General features: G+C 47.0%; 1 protein-coding gene across 2 annotated transcripts in view; it reads right to left on the reverse strand.

Annotated features, from left to right (window-relative positions):
- Nucleotides 1-1,185: 1,185 nt before the first annotated feature.
- SMYD1 (SET and MYND domain containing 1) overlaps nucleotides 1,186-20,677 on the reverse strand; it is a 24,730-nt gene continuing 5,238 nt past the window's right edge. Inside the window, exons 2-10 of one of the 2 annotated variants that reach the window (XM_010079291.1) lie at nucleotides 16,647-16,823; nucleotides 15,755-15,968; nucleotides 14,621-14,751; nucleotides 12,676-12,714; nucleotides 9,622-9,814; nucleotides 6,210-6,302; nucleotides 4,852-5,015; nucleotides 3,114-3,282; nucleotides 1,186-1,644 (exon numbers count right to left, since the gene is read on the reverse strand). In XM_010079291.1, the coding sequence (XP_010077593.1) occupies nucleotides 1,486-1,644; nucleotides 3,114-3,282; nucleotides 4,852-5,015; nucleotides 6,210-6,302; nucleotides 9,622-9,814; nucleotides 12,676-12,714; nucleotides 14,621-14,751; nucleotides 15,755-15,968; nucleotides 16,647-16,823 (1,339 nt within the window). In that variant the 3' untranslated portion in view covers nucleotides 1,186-1,485. The remainder of the gene's footprint in view (nucleotides 1,645-3,113; nucleotides 3,283-4,851; nucleotides 5,016-6,209; nucleotides 6,303-9,621; nucleotides 9,815-12,675; nucleotides 12,715-14,620; nucleotides 14,752-15,754; nucleotides 15,969-16,646; nucleotides 16,824-20,677) is intronic. The other variant, XM_010079292.1, reaches the window with a different exon arrangement.

Raw genomic sequence — 20,677 nt, forward strand, 5'->3', positions numbered from 1 at the left:
TTCTGAGCTGCCTTTTCCAAGCCCTGTGCTTGGATGATGACTGGGAATCGTCACTGGGAAATGGGTATATGGCTGGTGTGATGTACCTAGATGGGATGATGTTCTTACAAACACTCAAAGCTGGTCAGGATGTTAGGAAAACACCACAAGTGCTTCCCCACCTCCTTCTGCAACCCCAACACACTCTGCTAAAGGACCACTCTCATGCTGAGAACTGCACCAATATGGATTGTCACCCTAGGCATCAGATGGACACCCATGGACAAATGGAAAGGCCTAGCTCAACAGCTCCTAAAAAGCAGATGTTGGTCTCCAGTGAACTCCTCTCAGATGTGGAGAAACATAAGCAAAATCTCTGAGAAACGTCAAAGAGGAAGAGCCCTGGTTTTGTTTTCTTACCATTCTGCTGAGGAGCAAGGAGGGAATTCTTGAAGGAACGATCCCTTTTCATCTCTTGGCTGCCACTGAAGGTGTGGAGCAAACCAGCTGGATTTTGAGATAGATGGGCAAACAGCAAAGACCTATTTTATTTAGAAATCCAACCATTGCCTTTAAAATCTTCATGGGCTCCATTGGCTGCCCACTGGCAGCTGATCCATTGACTATCCCTTTTTTGTTCAGTTCCAAGTTGATTAAGCACCTGCCTAAGCGGAAAGGCAAGTCCTGAAAGGCATCAGAGCTCCCAACTCACCCTGAAGGTGAGCAAAGGTGGATCCCCCTCCCTGGAAACTGCTTGTTCAGTTAGAGCAATCCACACAGCCAGGTCACCACACAAGCACAACTGGCTTCTGGCACAGAATCATGTCATATCCACCTGCAGCTATCACTGCAGACATTTTCCAATTTTTAACTAAGGAAAATAATTTGCCCTAGTTAGTTTATCCTGATGTAGGAACTCCACTTAATCTCATTTGCAAAGTGCCCGCAGTTTGATGTTGCACCTATGTCAGCTGCAGAATAATTTTTTTTCATCAGAAAAATGCCACTTTACACAAAACACCATCTGCAGGTCTTATTCAGCTTGCATTCAATGCTCACAGGCATACATGACACTTTTTGGAACCAGCTTCCCACTTCTACTGCCCCTTGGTCAACCCCCCATGGACACCATTAGAAAGAAATTATGATTACAAGGAAGTGATGGGAAAAAACTAAAAATTAAAATTTAACCAAGGACTTCAGGATCACGACTTGTGTAGAGACAAACAGGCTTCTAATAAGAATGTAAATAATTTTATAACAGGTTTTTTTGCTTTGATTTTTAATGCTAGTGGTAGAAAAAGGGATGTTGTTTCTGCCAAGATCTCTGCTTTGAGCCCCCAGAAGATTTTTCAGGACTCTCCCGCAGTGGGTCCATGCTGTCAGACTGGTGCCACTGGAAACAGTCCTTATGGATACATCACATTCCTATATCACATTCTCCACGCTTGGAGGTGCCACAGATGATGTTATCCCACAGGCATGAATTTGTGTCAAGCTCAGCGTTTATTCCTTCTTGTGGAAGAGGCTTGGTGAGGTCTCATTGCTGGGTTCAGGCATGACTTGAATCTTTTGGTTTTTGAGGGCAGCTTCCCTCATCTTGTAATACATTAACTCATTCTGCTGGAACATGCGCAGCTCCATCTCTGTCTGGACACGCATGACCTGAGGGACACAACAGATTATAAAACCTGTGACGTGGGGGATTTTGAAGCAAGTGAATAAAGCACTGCCTAAAAATGAAGACTGTCCTTCAGGGATGTCCTAGGCCATGTAATGACTGACACAATTTAATCTGCGTGTCCCACCACCAGGACCAAAGCTCACTGGACACAGATATCTAGTTATCTTCTCAAACCTGCTTATCTTTGTGGTATGAAGGTGAAGAAGGCATCAGCCCTTCCTGCACCCAGCTCTTCCACAGGCTGCTGGGAAGCCTCATGCTCCCAAACCTGATGCAGGACCTGGAGGCAATTCTGTGCAGAGCCAGGGAGTGAGTGTGGTTCTCACACACACCCGGGGCCTGAGCCTTGGTGTGACCCATCACTGGGGTGGGGGTCACCTCATGTGGGAGGAGGAGGAGTGGGATGCTCAGCCCGTCTTCGATCACATCACAGTTGCACCCCTGCATCCCAGGACTCACTGTGAGCAGTCATTGGTAGCACTACATTATGGCAGAGGCTCAGAAGGGATTTTAGGAAATCTTGTTACACCTATCTGTGAGTTTATTCAACCCTTGGTTTAGGAGCACAGAGATACCCATATGCCATATATCCACTATTTTCCTCCTGAAGTAAGTGGAAAGGAAGATACATAAATTGAGGTGCTGGGGTCTCACCCTCTGCTACATACAGGCAAACAGTCAGGTTGGCTTTAGGTACTAGATACTCATTTTCCTGATGATATAGAATTGTACTCATAAAGGTTATAACTCTGCTATAATGGGGAATAAGACATCAATAAATTCATTTTGTATTGTGTCTTTTTTTTTGGATGGGTAAAGGAGGATGCTGTAAAGGCAACAGGTCACATCAGGTGAGTTAAAAGCAAAAGAAATGAGAGATCCCCAGCTGCACTTGTAAATAGTTCATCACAGCTGAGCAGATGTAATTCCCTGGGACCTGCAGCTCTTGACCCTAAACTAGGAAATACACATATCAGTCATTTGAGAAAAAAACACATCGCAGCTCAGAAGGACTGGGGAGTAGGAAATAAAGAAGAATGGACTCCGATAAAGGAAATCGGTTGGTAAGCTAGGAACATCCACCATACATAATTTGGAACAGTCAAATTGTAATGCCATCCACCTGAGAGCAGTGAAATCAGGCTGTGTGAAGAATGGGAGTCCCCGTCCTTGGGCACAGCGGTTCCAAAGAAGATTCAGGGATTCAGGGGCCGTTTTTAGTGGATGTCTTCATGCAGAATAAAAGCTATTTTTCAGGGATGAAGATCTCCCATAGGAAGGGACATGCATTACCCAGCAGACTGTAACATATGTAGACAAAACCATGGCACGAGTACGAAGCCATCAGTACTCGATTCATCTCTCAGCTCTTATGGATGGATTGTTTCTACAGCTTGAAGGTCATTTTGCCCAGACAGACAGCAGAGACAACACGGGAGATGACACCTACCTCCAGGTCTTTGGTAATTGGGTGGGAAGGTCCATGGGTTATCAGGAGGATGGCATAGGCTTTGCAGATCAAGCCATGCCCAGCTTCAATGAGACCTGCATGCCAGTGGGTCACTCCTGCCCGCATCACGGCCATCCCCAGCTGTGCGTTGTTGGGATGGTATATTTTCCTGGAAAACCATTGAGTAATTTTAGTTCAGGAAAGATCTGGGTTCCCAAATGTTTGCTAGTGACGCGATGTGCTTGCCAAAGAGCAGACTGTTTACTTAAGTGAAGATCTTATTGCATTCGATGCCACTGAAATGTTCAGCCCTGCTTAGAAAGGGGCAAGCAGGAGTTACACGAGGACACGAGTTATACAAGGACATGAGTTGTTTGTGGAAGAGGATGAACAACCAGCGAACAGGAAAAGCTGCACACCTGGGCTGGAGAATGCCAAGCTCTGGCATCCAACATTATTTTGGCACAGACAAAACCCAGAGCTGACCCTACAGCCCAAACAGCACCAATTTCAGCTGCTTAATGGAGTGTCTAAATTGAGAACGCAACAACCACCAGCTTCTCATGCAGTGTGGGGAGAGAAACAGGTGGTTTCAAAAAACTCCAGAAACGTTCATCTCACCCACTGGAGATGCATCCTTGACTCCAGGGACTGTAAGATCACTCTGGTACGGTTAGCACTCAAGGTGGGAAAAATGAAACTTGGTTTCTGTACATCCAATTTTAGAAGCTCAGGCAGAGTTAGAAGGTGCTTGGATTTACCTAAAAACCTGCTTTTAAGGGCTTAGTTGGCATATTGAATTGGCAGATCTCAAAGCAAGGAAGGAAATTACTGCTGTCCACAGTTTGGAGTGAGAAACTAGGGACCAGGAAGGGCAAGCAGTTTTCTCAGTGTCGTTCAATTAACTCAATGCCAGGGCTGGGACATGAAGTGGCTTGTCAGGCTTGCAAGCCAGGGAGGTGATTCTGTCACCCCTCTGAAAAAGAACAAAATATCATAGGCCTTTTGGGATAGAACTGATCAAAAAGTAGTGAGTATGAGAGGCTCTCAGCAAGAGAGTGAACAAGATGACAAAATGGGAAAATGGGCTTTTCTCTCTTCTGTTCTCTGTAGTTTCCATCACTTTTTTATCTTTTTTTTTTTTTTTTTTTGCTAATTAGTACTCTTCAGTCCCATAGTAAAATCTCATTAATAATAAAGTACAACATTTCTACTGTGAGGTTTGCTCCGGATCAATGTGAACTAAGCCTGAATTTTTTTATTCTCACTGAGCTTTTAACACAGGACTTGTGCATACTAATTAGCCAAGACAAAAATCCATGTGTTATTCAAGAGTAAAGGGATATCTTGAGTGACAGCCATTTGACACAGTTGCTCTTTTCTCTGCAATTTCTCTTTCCCACAGGGTGCAGGGTAACAGACTGTCCTGTGGTGACAGCCTCTCTGTCCTGCACCCAGGCTCTGTGTCTTGCTACCAGGGAAGCCCTGAGATGCTTCTAAGACAAAACAAAGAGGTTAATGAAAGATGTACCCAAACCACTTGTCAGCTACAGTTTAGTAAATCGAGGTGTTTGGGAGCTCTTGTGCATTTAGAAAGGGTCTGGTGATACAATCAGGTCCCAAACTGAATGCTAGCACCACTGCCCTGATGGGACCAGACTACAAAAATTATTTCTATAAGACACTGCCCAACATTGCTTAACCACAGCAAACTACCAAATATAGGGCGCAGACATACATGTAGCCATCCACCATCCTCTTGGCATAGTCAGCTGCTTCCTCAAACATCTGGAGGTAGGAGAGCACCTCGGAGGCAATGCTGAGGATCCTCAGGAGGTAGAGGTTCGTGTCCCCCAGCACAGGCTCCTGTTTCTTCAGGCACTCACGGCACAGCTTCACGACCTACACACAGAGGAAGCGGGGAGGGGAAGGGAAAGTCAGAGCATCCTTGGCCCTTGCGCTGCCACACCAAAGCCCTGTGGGTTGTATGGTCCATACTGGTCCTAGAAGCTAAGTCAGCCTCCATGAAGGTTGAGGAAGATAGGACAAGCTTTTAGTCGTTGAAAAACATCAGTCTAGCAAAATGTTTGGTGCTCAAATCTTCCTCTCCCAGGGTTACACAGAACTGGTGAGGAAAAAGCGATGTTTGCTGTTCAGGAGAAGAAAGACCCCAGGAGGTTGGGTTTTGTCAGAGACCAAGTGCCTACAGGACTCTCACACTCCAACACCATCCACCCAACCTCCTACAAGCACCTGACGCAAGGAATGCTCCTAATGACCCCATGGGGCTGCAGCCATGGGGCTGCACTGTCCCATGCCTGCCTGCTCAGCTGTCACAGCTGCACCTAGCCATGATCTAACGTCCAGATCTCTGCTCTGGGGGCTTCAGCCTTTTCCCAAAGTAAGTTCAAATCCAGAGGCTGTTGCTCAACATGGAGTGTTTTCCTAAAGCTGTTACACTCTGAAGAGAACAATTCAAGATTTTCTGGCTCAGCAAAGGAGGGAGAAAGGAAGAAGTGACTTGAGCTCTCTCACCCCTTGTCCCTGTTGCTCCAGGGGGGATGTGGGTCTCCCACACCACACATCCATCCTCAGCACCCAACAAATGAGCAACACACATGAGCCAGAAGGGGAAGAGGAGATCCATACAGGCAAACATAGCCCACAGCTCAATATGGCAAGCCTCCTGACTGTCCCATCCATCTCCCAAACACACTGTCCTCCTTTTTATGAGGCTTCCTGGCAGAGCTGACTCATTACACTTGCTCTGTAACTCATGTTTTTTGCCCAGGAGGCCCTTGGCTCAACACCTGTGTCAATCGGAGGTGCTGAAAGCCACTTTCATCTCCTTGTGTCATCACTACAGAACAGACCAGGCTGGGATGTTGTCTCAGACATGGTCACACTTTACAGATGGCAGAAAACAGCGTCAGCTTTTGCAATCTGAGCTGCCAAGAGGGCAGTGAGCATGTGGGGATATACAGATTACAGCAACGGGGGTTTGTTTCATCCTTAAATCACTGACATAGAGAGGAACAAGACCTGCTTTTCCTGGCAGTGCATATATAGCAAGCAAGCAAAAGCACCAGGACTCACTTCATGGTAAGCTCCTTCCACGCGGGCCTTGTTGATCTTCTCCAGTGTGTCCTTGGAGAACTGGATTACCTCCTTCACTGTCTCTGCAGAGGGCTGGGGAACAACATTAGGAAAAATGGTGAGGAAAATGCGCTGCCTGACACATGCCAAAATACCCTGGTTGAAGGGACGCTTGTTCCGCAGTCTGGAAACCCAAATCAGCTCAGTGAGGTGCTTCCCACATTGCTCGCTATCTTTCTACCACTGGCTGTATATCGCAGCATGTCTCCACAGAACAGACCTCAGCAAGAGCCTTGCTCATCAGGGTTGTGGCCATGTATATCTAGCATGCAGAACTGGGTTCCTCGACTCTCCCCCCACCACTTCTCTCCTCTGGAAGTGGGAGAGAATTGACCCTGCAACTGGGAGGTCTCACAAGACACCAAAAAAGCCATGAAAGCTACCGGTTGGTGTGTATCAGGTGCTCCTAGGGCAGCTGCTTGAGAGAAATGAGGCTCTTGAATGAGACATGGGTGGAATAAGGACAGGAAAGATCACTAAATGTTACCCACTCTTAGAAATGCTGTCATTAGGTCCAGACACCATAAGATGGTTGACCTCAGGTTTCAGCTGCATCCAGAGAGTGAAATGTGTTTTCCCACACATCTGAAAGAAGTCTGGATTTCGCCGTGTATTTGAAGGCACGATGCACATCTAGGCATGCCTGGCAAAACACTAATCAGCTCCTAATTAGCTCCGTCCTTTCCCTTCATTTAATGCTGAAATATAACATTACGATATCCAGCATCATCATCTATCTTCCACTTTTCTGGGCCTTTTGAATTTGCATTTTCCAACTATTCTAGTTATCATGACCTTCTTTTTTGTAAATGGGAAATCTGAAATCAGCTCACAATTGCCTGACTCCAGGAGCTTGCAGGAGGAGCCTGATCTGGAGACACACAACGGAGCCAGAGCACAGGCACGTGCCCACCAGCCAGGAGGAACCCCTGGGTGCAGATAAAAAGCAGAGACCCAATGTTGCAACAAAGGACACAAAGATTTAGAGTCAGGACAATGGGATTGTCTCATTGTCTTTTTCCCCACACACTGTGCTCAATCAGATTTTTGAGGATTCTGTGAAATTCAGTTAGTTGGGAAAAGCTCTTGAAAGTTTAGTATGAAATGAAAGCCAGTAGCCTGTCAGAGCCATATAGCCCCATCTATTTGCGGATACGTATGTATGTGCTATGATTTATTATTCTATATTATTAGACTGAAGCTCTCATAGCTAATCAGATTTTGGCAGCTGTTTGAGCAGCACACAGGGTGTCCTAGTGGGCAGAGCACACTCAAAGGCAATGATAATGTCAGCACAAATCACATCACTATGCTGTCTGAGTAAAGACTCCCAAAATAGGTACTTTAATGAGCATTTCCACAGTGGCTTTGTCTCATAAAAATCCTCTCTTGCATTTACTAGACTCCTAAGCCTGTTGCCATTATAAACAATGGGAACTTTGCTACTGTTTGGAAGGGGTGAAGGACTGGAGGTCGGAGCGGCTGTTGAGGATGTAAGCTGTCAATCTTGCACATATTCATAGCGCTTTTTCCATGCAGCTGTGAGCGTTGCTACTCTCAGGCAAGTGAGCCTGAATTCAGAAAATGCAACACAGCCGGCGATGAGCAGCCTGCTCTGCGGGTGAGGTCAGTCTGGATACTTATTGTCTGTGGATGGAGTGTATTTTTAATAGCTGAAATCATGCACCTTGCATAGTTACAGGCTTTTTTCTACACAAGCACTTCAGACCGTGGAGGACAAGTGCATGTTTTCCCGCTGCGTGCTGCAGAGAACCTCTAACGCTCATGAAAAGGGGATGGTACATGTCACTGCTCAGTCAAGGCTTGATAGCAGGTGTTGAATGAGAGCTGAGATGTTTTTTAATGCCATCCACTGGAGGAGGTGTTCAAAAATATTTCTACAGAAAGTCAGACAAAAATGCTTCTGTGTCAGAGGACTGAGCTTTGGGACAGCTTTCCACTAGAAGTGGGGAGTTCCAGTAGGATTAGCTTTAAGATGAATCTTGACAATTTAGTAATGGGATTACCTAGCATGGTCTTTTGCACTAGTGGGGAACCCAACAAGCAAAGGGTTTCATCTAGTGCTGTGTCGTACTTCCGTGGGAGCTCCCTGGTATCAGTCTGATCCTGTTTCTCCAGACCTTGCTTAAGGAACGACTTTTGCTCTGCAATATCCAGCTTTCCCTGACTGCCACCTATACAAAAGAAGAGTCACAGGACTGAGCCTGGCTTTCTGGTGATGGTGCTGAGCTGAAGGCTTGGGGTTTTGTACTCCTTCCCAGGAAGGTGCAGCCCATGGCCCTCTCCTGGTGGCAGTGCTGGTCTAAGAGGTCATGGCTTCTGATCCCACCTTTGCTGCTTGGTCCTGCCCCACATCAGCCCCTGAGCTGTACTGTCTGGTTTGTTACATGACAGATAGTGCAGATCAATGACTTGATAATGCATTAAAATGCTCTTGCCCTGCCTTATACATTTTGTAAAGTTTGAAGGAGTAGAAACCCCCTAAGCTATCATTGCCACAGAGGACAAAATATACAAGCAATTATATCCTTGGGTAGAGGAACCAAAAAGAAATTCGTAGAGCTACCAGTATGCTCACAAACTGGAGCCGCTGGCCAAGCAACACATCCCACTGCAGACAGCAAGACAAAGCCTTACACCCTCCCACTCAGTGACTTGTGAGACCTCCAAGGAAAACACAGATTACTTAAAAATGAACAGTCAAACATGAGAATTCTTCACAGTCAGTCTGCCTGCAGCAACCATGCATGAATGTCAAGCAATGGTACAAACTCCCTGCGACAGGCCTTTGCAAGGAGGGACTGGAAGTTCAGGCTTCCCACCCTCCCAAAGGCAACGTGATGGGACGCATTTTACAAACTGCACAGCTTCAGCAGTACTGGTGAGTCCCATCACCACAAATCACCTGCAACTTTTTCCTTTCTGTTATTCAAAACTTTTCAGTGCCTCAAAAAACCCCACAATCTAAACGTCAGCATTTTTCTCAGCTCCAGACCTAATTTTCCAATATTTTATCATTCTGCCTGTTGACGGACTTTTAGATTAGAGTTAAAGGCAACTTTTGTGGGCTTTTGAAAATAAAAACTGCACAAATGTTGCATAATAGGGATTAAACTGCCTTGCACGGTGGGGTCTAATTGGTGTTGTGCTCAATCAAGGTTCAGTTCTGTTCTCATTTTTAACATTGGTCAGTCAAGCTTCTGACAAAATCGGACTGTGTTTCTGTTGAGTGTCCCCAGGTTGAGGAACAATGGTCTCAGAGATACACAGATGCCTTTGGTGGAGGAGACACAGTTGCCTCTGGTTTTGGACACAGCAGGACAAACCGTACCTTGTTTTCCCCCTCCTTCACTGCCAGCATCAGGTCGTCCTTGATCTGTTTCTTGCAGTGCTCGCAAGTGCAGTCAAAGTAATACTGCTTCTTCAGCTGCTTCCGCCGCTCCTCGCCCACGTTGAGAAAATCCACGTAGGAAACAGTCAGCTCGTCCCCTGGAGAAATCTTGTTCAGTGCCCGCAGTTCGATCCTGGGTACAAAGGAGATGAGATGGGGACTTGGAGAAGAAGCAGAAGCAAAGGTGCAACCATAGAGCCATCAGGGACAAATCCTGTGACTTGCCCCTGCCTCGCAGAGGTGAGCCCTTGCCCTAAGGTACTGCTTAGGTCTTCAGGGAGGCAATGCAGAGACGGGTAGCAGTCTGAATACAGAATAAAAACATGGTCACATCAGTTTCTCCTGCCCCTCTGCAAGTCCCTGGCAGGGATACGTAAGGGGCTGAGCTATAAACAGATTACTGCTCCATTACTTTTTTGGATTGGGACTGAACCTAGACATAAACTCTTATGTTGCAGGAGATCTCGCCAGAAGAAAACCCTGAGATCAGAAATACACAACGAGCCTCACAAAATGCTGAGTTTGGACTTTGGGTCTCTTTTTAAGTGCTGCTTTGCATGCTACCCTGGCTAGACTCCCAGATCCTGAGCTGTGCTGCTTTCAGTATCATTTTCACTCCAAAAAGTTAAGACACGTTCCCTCTGTGTGCTGGGTGAGAGATGCCCTCCCCCTGTTCATGCATGTCTATGTAAAGGCTTAGAAACAATTCTCTGGAAATAGCCTGTTTTTACATAGCCTATTTGATCTGCTATTGATAATATTAAATACAAGATAATCACCAGCCTCTGTCACAAAACCAAAATCCATGGCAAATTCTTACATCGATGACAGGCTTTTGGAAAGCCAGATCTTTGCACCTGCCTTTCTCTCATCTCTTTCCTTGGAAAATGTCTTAAATAACACAGACACTCAAAACTATTCTCTTGCTGCTTCACTCTACAAGCTAAATCTCCCAGTTACTCTGGGCCACCTCTGTCATGGAAGCTGGACAGGCACAGCTGACTGAAGAATTTGGCCAGAGTGGGAAAAAGGTCCATCAAATTGCGAGGTGGTGCTTCTGTATCCATCTACCGGCGACTCTACCCACAGTTAGAAATAATTCACTTCAGACCAGTGACCTTGGGCTCTCTGCTCAGATCAGTTAGTTGGTTAAACATATTTTTGCAGCTAGGCATACTTACGGGTTATCATCATGAAGCCAGTCCCATGGTCTGAGCTCCCACCCTACCATTGCATGACTGTGGTACATCAGTCCTGGGACCCCCTCACTGCTGGCAGCCTGTGCCTTGATCATCCTCCTGCTGAGCTCAACAGCATGTTTGACGTACGCATCTGCTACGAGATGGACCTGGGGGGGACCTGCTGGCCCCACCTGAGGGGCTTTAGATTGGACCCAATGAAGGTCTCACCAAAGGCAAAGGTGGCATAGAACCCAAAGGTCTTATCAATGCATTATAAGTAAGTCTTTTGGGGAGGACACGACTTTTTCTGACATTACTTTTTCTGCATTATCATATTTCTGCAAAGAGATTGCAATTCCCTTTTAATTCCCTTGTAATTCCTGTTACAAGCTCCCAGCACTGAGGGCATAGCTCTGAGACTTTCAGCTGTGCTAAAACTACTCCCTGAGGCTGACCTCTTCTGGGTGTTAGATCATATCAACTGCATATTTCCTGCAAAATTTATCACTAAACATGCCATCATCATGAAGGGCAGCTATTAGTTACCGGGAAATGCCAGCCAGAGAAAGGTGCAATCCACTACTCCAGGAGAAAGGGCATGAAAAAGAGCAACTCCCATCAGAAAGGCTTTCACATATAAACACTCCTGTTCACACTTAACGGGATCCTCATTAAAGTGAGTCATGCAACCAGAGAAGCAAAATCAAGCCTCTGACTTTTATGATGCCCCTGATAGCCTAAGCACTGTAGATATATTTTAAGCAGCCATCCCTTGTGCAGAGGGGATTGATAGCGTTTGGGATAATCCTGGAAACACATGGCATATTTGAAATGCTACAGTTAAAGAGACACTGTCAGCTGAGAGCACCCCACCGAGCTTGTCCTGTGCTCTTGCCCCAGTGTCTGCCCCAAGCACCAAGGACCTTGAAAGACACACACGCAGGCATAGTGACTGCCTGATAGCTCAGAACTCAAATTGTCCCCAAATAGCAGAATTGAAACTCATTTCCCCATTTTTATGGTCCTATCTATAATGCACCGAGTAAGCACCAGTGGTGAAGAAGAGCACTTCAAAAGTCTTCCACATCTTATTTGAGGAAATTGCATGTTTGCTTGAAATTAAAGACAACAGTGTCCCTTTACCAGAACTATAATACACCGAGTGCAGTGAGATAAGTAGAGAACTTTTCTCTTTCTTTTGTATATATTTTCATTATTTCTTTAGTTTGGATCAGGTAACAGTGGCATCATTAAAGAGTAAAACATTAATCAGGTATTATGATAAAAAAGGATTAAACCTACATCTCACGGTATTGCTACTGTAGTCAACGCATTCAATGGGTACCGTTTGTTGCAGAAGAAACATGGACTATTTAGTATGTCAGTAATGCAATCATTTCTCATCGCCTAACACGCAAGGTTTTATTTTGGGCTGTACAAGATTAGCGAGACCTTGTTCTGACTTTCATGCTCTTGCTGTAGTCAGGGGAGGAGAAATGAGAAGTGGAGAGGGGAAATATTGGCAGGGAGGAAGCCAGGGGAGAGGGTGGGGAGGCAGAGAGGGAATTTACAGTGGGGGAGACAGTCACAGTATTACCATTATTGTTTTAATTTACTACAAAATGCAGAGTTAAGTGAGGCTGGGGTTTAGTGGGGCTTTACACAGGGGAGGAGTAGAAGTTCAGAAAACGGGGAACGTGACATTTTCTGCAAACAGAGGGAGCCCCTTGGGGCTGTCTGCAGCTTTTCCATTAACATGGGGCATGAGGGGTACAGGGCTAGGGGAAGGATGATGATTTCAAGACTGACCCACCTCATCTGTGTGTGGAACATTGATCTTACAGCCTCATGACTGAAAGACAAAACAAACATCTGCAGTTTACACAGGTACAAATACAACGAAAAAGCCTGGGTACACAGTGTAGGGCATCAGGACATCATCCTGACGGGGGGCAAGGGGGTTCCTGGTGCCTGGCTCATATCTCGCTGCATGTAGAGCTTCACGTTTGCTATGCAGCTGCCATAACAAAATGCCCATTGTGGAGGGATTTGGTGGAGGACTGTCTTGGCATTAAGATTTTAAGGGTGCTCTCAGCCAGGGGGGGAGCAAAACCCACTTCTGACATTCTGCAGGCATTATGGGGCTAGTTCTCATGCACAGAAATGTCTGCACTGACATCAGTAGTCGTGCTCTCTAAAACATAGCTTGAAATGGAAATCAGACTGGGATATCAGCAACAAGGACTGTGCTCTGCGTGATGAGTTTAGTGGGTCCTCAGGTCCAGTATTGTGCCTTGAGATAGAAAGCTCAGCTCCCACAGCAGGGGCTTAACATCAGGTTTCCACAGAAAGACAAGAAACCTTCATAATTTACCTGGCCAATAACCAGATGGTCAAGTTTAAAGTCAGTTACAGGATACATGTGAGAGCTTCGACAAGCTGCCAGACAAACAAAATGCCATTCCTCTACTTACTGCCCAGAAACTCAGACTTCAGGGTTGTGGTCACTGTTAGTTACCTGTTCCACTTCCCAGGCTGGTTGGAGAGGCTTCCCATCATCTCACTATGGGTCTGATCCAGGGAAACTGGATATCGGTGCACGGACTCCAATCCGAGTTTGGATCAGACCTGATTTCCCACCAAGGTAACCATCCTAATGCAGTCTTGTTTTCTCTTTGCTCATTTACCAGCTGCTTGATAAACACTGGTATAGTTTTATCAGGTAAAACCAGCAGCAAGAACTGGAGTGCACAAACAATGGTGCTGGTTAAAGAAGAGGAACCTGGGGTGTTAAGTTATAACATAAAAGTTTGGTGAACACAGGAATATGTGAAAACTTGAGACCCAGTGGAAAATTTGGATGAAATATTGTGGCTGTGCAGTTTTTGGCAAGCAGTTTCCCATAGTTAATGTCTTCTACACAAGGCAACTTGTTGGATCAGCAGCAGTTTTACCTGTTCTGGCCTGGGAGGAGACTGAGAAGGGCAGAGCATCCCTCCTGCGGGCTGCCCTGAGCACCAAGAGCAGCAGCCTCCACTCCCAGCTCTGCTAAAACATCCCTGCATTTCCCACTTCATCTCTTTCCATCTCACATATCCCAGCAGAAGGTTTGTTGTAGGACTTGGGTGTGAACAGGGAACACCCAGCGGCTTAGGGCATCCTGCACTCACACGTGACTTGGTTTGCAGATAAGAGTCATTAAGATCCCATTGATAAAGAGCTAATCAGCAATTAACAGAGATGGTACACTCTTACAAAGAGGAGGGCTTGTGTTAGGGTTGGTTATAAACACATCAGCAGATAGTGATACACAGCTGATTGCAAGCTTGGGTTACAAGAAACTCGGCCTGTGGACTTAGCATAATCTTTAATAATTTATTAACCATAATCATTCCTTAACTGTTTATAAATAAAGCCTTAATATAAGGGGTGACGTAGGCAGCTACTTAGTACTTTATCTGCCTATTTTGAATCTTGTTTCAAAACTCACAGAAACCAGGGAAAAATTCTTTGCTGGTTCAATGGATTTGGAGTCAAAACTTGTGTATTTGTATAGTGCATCAGACATTAATTTTAAAAATCACAATAATGGGAGAGAAAACAGTTCCTATTTAGAAAGAAAATAGTGATTTTTTTTCTGGAAACAAGAAAGAACAGATTTTCTGGGGCAAGGATCTGACACTGTGGGGTTAGCAGAGTCTGCTGAGTTGCCTGTTAGGATGCATCCCCACTGAGACCAAGGAAAGAAATCCACTCACTTGCCGTTGTTGAAGATGACGGTACAGTTGGGCCAGCAGTCATGGTTGGCCTGGCAGAGGTTGGGGAAGATTCCCACACCAACAGCCTGCAGTCCTCTTTGGTCACTGAGGGTAAAGCCGTTGCAGGTGATCTAGTCCCAAAACACAGGCAGGAAGAAGCATTAAAGGAGAAAAAGCTGAACTCAGCTACATGCAGGATTTCTCAGTTCCCACTGATGCTTTAGAAGAGGTGTATCTCCAGCACCCCATCTCCAAACTTTAAGGACAAAGGAGTGCCTGTGAGATCACTGTTGTAGAAACAACATCTTTAGTTGGGATAAAACATCAGAAAAGAAGCAATGCAGGACTCACACAGATGGACCAACTCAGAGCAGGGCTGAGTAAATGCTCCAGAATATTTGCTGTTAATATTCATTTGGGATGTCTAAGATAAATTTGATTTGACCATACATTGGTTTCCTTACATTCACTTCCTGCAAATAACTCAGAAAAAGGTCACAGGAAAATGGATTTGAGGCAATTCAAGCAGAGCATTGTCAGAAAGCAAAGTTCACGTTTATTAAAACAGGTATCAGTTAGAAATTAAGCTTGAGATCTGCATTCAACCTGGTCACGTTTGCTGCATGGCCCACAGAGCTTATAAAAACCAATTACTACTATTTGAGTTCCAAATAATTTTCAGAATGACTACTTTTGCATTATGTATATACCAAGAATTAATTATTATACTTTTCTATATGGTGCATTATTATCACATATGAATGGGATAGCTTTTAGTGCAAACATAAACAAAGGAAGCATTTGCAAAAAGAAAATGTGACAGGATATACCAAAGGAAGTTATTAATTATTTTACTCTGTTAATAGTTTTATTTCCTTTCTTAACTGCTTCTGTACTTTATCTGTACTTCCTTACTTCTGCACGGGCAAGTTATGTCAGTCGCTAGTACATAGGTCTCCCTGTGCCCAGTACCTGCTGCAAAATTCCAGTCCCAGCTATTGCAACTGCTATTGCCTCCTAAGGGTAAGAGAGGGATGAACTCGGGCATCCTCACCTCGGGCCATTTGGAGACTTCCTCTGGGAAGCTGGCATTAAAAGCAGCCCCCCATTTGCTCTCCCACCCCTCCGACGTACCACTCCGAATATGTGGGAGATGTACTGCATGCCGAACTGCTGGCTCTGGGGCGGCCAAAACTCGAGGAAGCTCTCCACATCGGCACGGAGCTCCCTCTTCTCCTCCTCATCGAAGCTGTCCACGTGGTTTTGCAGGTCATCGATGGAGACCAGGCAGCCCTCTGCCAGCCCGCTGCCTTCCCTCTCTATCCTCCACATGATGCGGGCAGCCAGCCTGGCCAGGAGAGAGCCCCAGGCGTTAGCACCACCACCCAGCACCAGGAGAGGGACCGAAGGACCACCAAAATTCATTTAATGGGTGGGAAGTTGTGTGCAGACAGACCCAGACAGGCTCAGCATCGGACGGCTGATGGTTGGTCATTGTCCACAGGCTTTTGAAGGCAAGGCAGACAGACGCAGGGTTCTGCCCAGGTGTGTGTTCTCATCTGGAGAAGTGCTACAGACCCCCAGGTCCCCAGCCCTCAACAACAGCTCTCATTTCCTTGGGGATTCCTCTCATTTTCTTATGATGGAGCCAGGATGTGAATCCAAATCAATACATCTTGTAGACAAATTGGGGAATAGCCCATCTCCTCTTCCACTTTTCCACCCACTCTCCACTTTCCCACACCTCCTAAACCATCCCGAGTGGGTCTGCCTCACCACGTTGAGCTGCAGTAGAGTTTTGGGGGCCCAGCACCAAAAAACAGGCAGGAGCACAACCCCCTCACACCCTGGATGCTCCTCTGGGTCTCAATCCCATCAGCTCACAGATGCTCCTGGTCTTTCCCAAACCAGCTCCCACCTCCACCCTGTCCAAACCACGCCACCCAGCTCTTCCTCACCACCCTCTGGAGGGATGCCCTGTCCTTCCACACTGTCCCCAGGCTCAGCCCGCAGTGCCAGCTCTCACCTGATGTTTTCAGTGGGTGCCTTGCCGTGCCTCTTGATGGCAGAACACTCATTTTTGTGGTTCAGCCAAGCCGCTCTCTGGCAGGTCCGGTCGCAGTAGTAGGCGAACTTGCACTGGCCGCAGCGGTGGAGCCTCTCCTGCCGTTTGAAGCAGGTGTGACAGATGACGTGCGTCAGGCTGGAAGGACAGAAGGACCCGTTGGCTCATACCCCAGTGAAGGACCAGCTCCACCCAGTGAGGGTCCTGCCAGCTTTGCACCCCTGGGCTCCCCACACCCACTGAGGATGGACCCCCTGAGATTTTTCGGGAGGACAGAGAAACATCCCACCCAGCTTAATCCTTGTGCGCTTGCCCAGTGCTTGTGCTTTTCTGATGGGCTACAAATATTTTGTTTAAAGGAGGACAGCAATAAAGCATTCCCCAGCTCTCAGCCCTCTTGTCTCCAGCTCATCTGCTCCTCCCCAGCACTGCCGTTGTAAACAGGATTTTCAGTTTGTTTTCCTTTTCTCTCTGGCCCGTGCTGAAGCACCAGCCACCCATCTGCTGAGCAGAAAGCAGATGCCTGATGAGTCAGGCAAGTACGAAGAACATGAAGGCAAAGAGCCAGCCCAAGAGCTTCACCTGTCTGCAAAGGCTCTGCTAAGCCCTCCCGAGAACTAAGGCTCTCCTGGGCCCCGCATGGGCCAGGTGACAAAGCGGAACAGCAGCCACCACCATGCCCAAGAGACTTAGGAAAACATTGGGTGGGGTGGGCATGGTGTGTGCTGGCTGCAATGCCAAGCTTAGGGAGCAAAACTTACATTTATGATTACCGTAAGATTTTATAAATAAAATTAGGTGGATTTTAATCTTCACAAGGCTGGTACGTTGCTGAGCTGAGAACATCAATGATTTACTGCTGGTCAGGGGCCCAGAATATGCCACCCATGGAGGTGCTGTTAAATGCTCCAGGTGATGAGCACAGTGCCTGGTGTGAGGCTGTGCTCTGCTCTCGGGGCACAAAGTCCTCCCTGTTTAGTCCAGCATCAGCTTTAGCGCTGCAGTGTTTAGGCCACTCAAAGCCTTCCTGCAGATGGGCTAGTGATGCAGATTTCTTTCCCAAATCCAAAAGCCTCATGTGTCTTTCTCTGGTGCCAGCAGTGGTAAACGCTCTTCACCGCCTGTTCCTGCTCCTGGCTCTGTGGTTTAACTAGTTGAGGTTACTCTGAGTTGGATGGTCATGGGACAACTGGGAAACACCTTCCAAAAGGAGCAGGTTGCTCCTTTGGGGGGATCAAAACAGGATTTCCAAGAAGCATCCTACAATTGTACATATGTAACTCTGACCAAGGCTGGGGGAAGAATGCATCAGAGGATACTGATGAAGTCTAACCTCATGGCCTTCCTCCGAGAGCATCCAGAGCCCCAGACCAAGGGGAAACCTCCCCCGTGTGCCCCTTTCACATGTCCAGCTGCTTTCTGCTGCCCAGACAACTTTGGGACTTTCCCATTGCTGCTAGAGAAGGCTTTTCCCTGCCTGATTTCGTGTCCCCAGCTGTCTGCTTCTCCAGACAACTGCCTACTTTATCTCTGCCTCCAGACAGCCTCGACAGTACAGGAGAACTTAAATTCCCATCACTTAGACACTGCTGGTCCCAGCAGGGAGGTTCTCCTCATTGGAAAAAGCTCACTGACCAGAGAGGGTTCATTACTAAGGGAACATTATCATCACCCACAGCCCATAGTGGGCAAACTGAGGCACAAGGAAATAATAAATGGATTGATGATCATATGAGGAGGCTGTGCCACAGGCGGGAATCTCACCCACAGCCCCAGAGTCCCCAGCCACATTACTATCCTGCCTCTCCGCTATATAGATATAAATAGAGGTATACATATTTATATCTATCACAGTACACTTAAAATGCAGTTTCTTTCCTCTGGCACTGCTGTGTGAGCTGCTGACACAATCCACACTGCACCTTGGCTCTTGCAGGATGAAGAGGGTCACTGATTTAAAGCAGAGGGACACTGATTTAAAGAAGGACAGCCTGCAGCAGACAAAATCGCATGCAAAAATGAGGTTTGGAAAATGACAGTGAGCAGTGCCAGCACACGGCAGGGAGCCTGATGCAAGGTAAGCACCTGGGATGGGGCAGGGGAGAACACATGTCTGGGAAGGGGGATGCAGCCAGCTCCGTTATAGCAAATGAAAGAGCTGGGAGCTGGTGAGAAATGCGAGGCTGTGCTCTGTCAGCTGTCAAGTCAGGGGGGCAGAGAGGTGTAAGAGCGATTACATTCCTTGTAAGGCAAAGGAGAGCCAGAGAGCTGATAAAACCCACACAGTTACACCATGCTGGGAAGCACGGGGAGATATCTCACGTCGGGAATGGGGGTCCCTCCTGCCGCCTGTGTGTTTTGAGGGCAGCCAGAAAGCAAAAAGGCAGTTACAGAAGAGGAATGACAGCTCAGAGGGGAATACAGTGCAGGAAAACCTGAGTCCTCAAATGGGGACTTGTCTCCCCTGCAGCTCGCTCTCCAAGAATAGAAAAATACTGAAATGTTGGCTTTGCATTTTGCTGTTTATTGCATAGGATGTCCAGAGTTTTCAAAGTAAACACAGCTGGTGGAATTTACCTCCAGCCCTGGAAAGCCCTCTGCTGTGAGGAGATGCAGAAATGCACAGAAAAAGTTATACAAGACTTCCCAAGAAAGCAAAGCAGTCTGAAACTGCAGCCAGGTAATCTGACTGGCAGGTATAAGAAATACTGCATCTCTTACAAAACCTTCGTGGGATCCTCCGTGCTCAGAAACGGCCTAAAAGAAGACTGGATTTATTGATAAAGTGCATTACCAGGACTCCAGAGCCCCCTAGGCTCAACTCTGGGTGCAGTAGAAAAATCAGGAGACACGGGCATTTGAGATCTGTTGCCTAAATCTTCAGCTAACATTGTTCGAGCACTGCCTAACCCTGCAAGCACCTAAACCCCCTGGGCGTCCCTAAGCAGTCCTGCAAAGTCCTGATGTCTCAGAGGAGCTCAGAGCCCCAAAAGGGGATGGCAAAGTGGGGCTCTCCCTTGGCTCCAGAGCTGGACCTTCCACCAGGCTCTGATATCATCTGTCCTGGAGGTAGGCAACACCAAGGACACCAAAGGCTTGCAGTAGTCAGCTTCCCTTGCTTTACCACAGGGACAATACAGCCGCTTTCTGCTGTGTCTGTGTACAACATGGCCTCCAGGGTGATCCCTGGCCGCTCATTCACTGCCATCTTCCACACATAGTGAGAACTTCTTTTTTTCACCCGGCCCCAAAGCAGAATCTTCATTAGCAGAGTGGTTTCTCCAGCCTGCCCAAGCCTTGCCAAGTCAGGGATTTGGGGCTGACTTGGAGGGCAGGTGCCACCGACTGACTCACGAAGTGACTTTCTGGGGAGCCTCAGGTTTCCTTGGCCTCTCATCCAAGCGTCAACTGAGCCGAACTCTCAGGGGCTCATGAGCTCTGATGTGATGTACATGAGACGCACAACTACTACTAATCCTGGACGTAGCTACGGTCACAAAAGCAATGATTCAATGTGCCAGCCAACAAATGCAAGAGGTGACAGAGCACTGTCAACTACACCATGGCTCCCGCAAGCACGGCTCTCGGTGAAAGCAGAAGAAACAAATAGCTCTTGTGACTGCTTGGATGGGATTCAGGTGGATTAAGATCTGTTGGACCTGCCAGGACTGAGGGCTGAGCTCTGCCACAGGAAATATATTCACCTCACCTCTGAGACATGCACAACCCAAATATCTGCCAATCATTTTCCATCCAGCACTCACAGCGGCTCATTCACTGATCTGGAAAAGCAAGGTGAGATGGCTGTAATGCAAAGGAATAAAAGGAAGACTTCATTGAATAGCTAATGGACACGGTGAGAAGCTCTGTTTATGCTGTTCTGTACATGACAGATGACACACAGACAACCTACCTTACACCTAAGTCCACCTGCTTCATATTTATTATTGGCTGGGGAGGGACCCCTCTCCCCCACGCCCCACAAAAGACAG

The sequence above is a fragment of the Pterocles gutturalis genome, unplaced genomic scaffold, assembly GCF_000699245.1.
Source record: "Pterocles gutturalis isolate BGI_N339 unplaced genomic scaffold, ASM69924v1 scaffold49813, whole genome shotgun sequence".
Classification (NCBI taxonomy): domain Eukaryota; kingdom Metazoa; phylum Chordata; class Aves; order Pterocliformes; family Pteroclidae; genus Pterocles; species Pterocles gutturalis.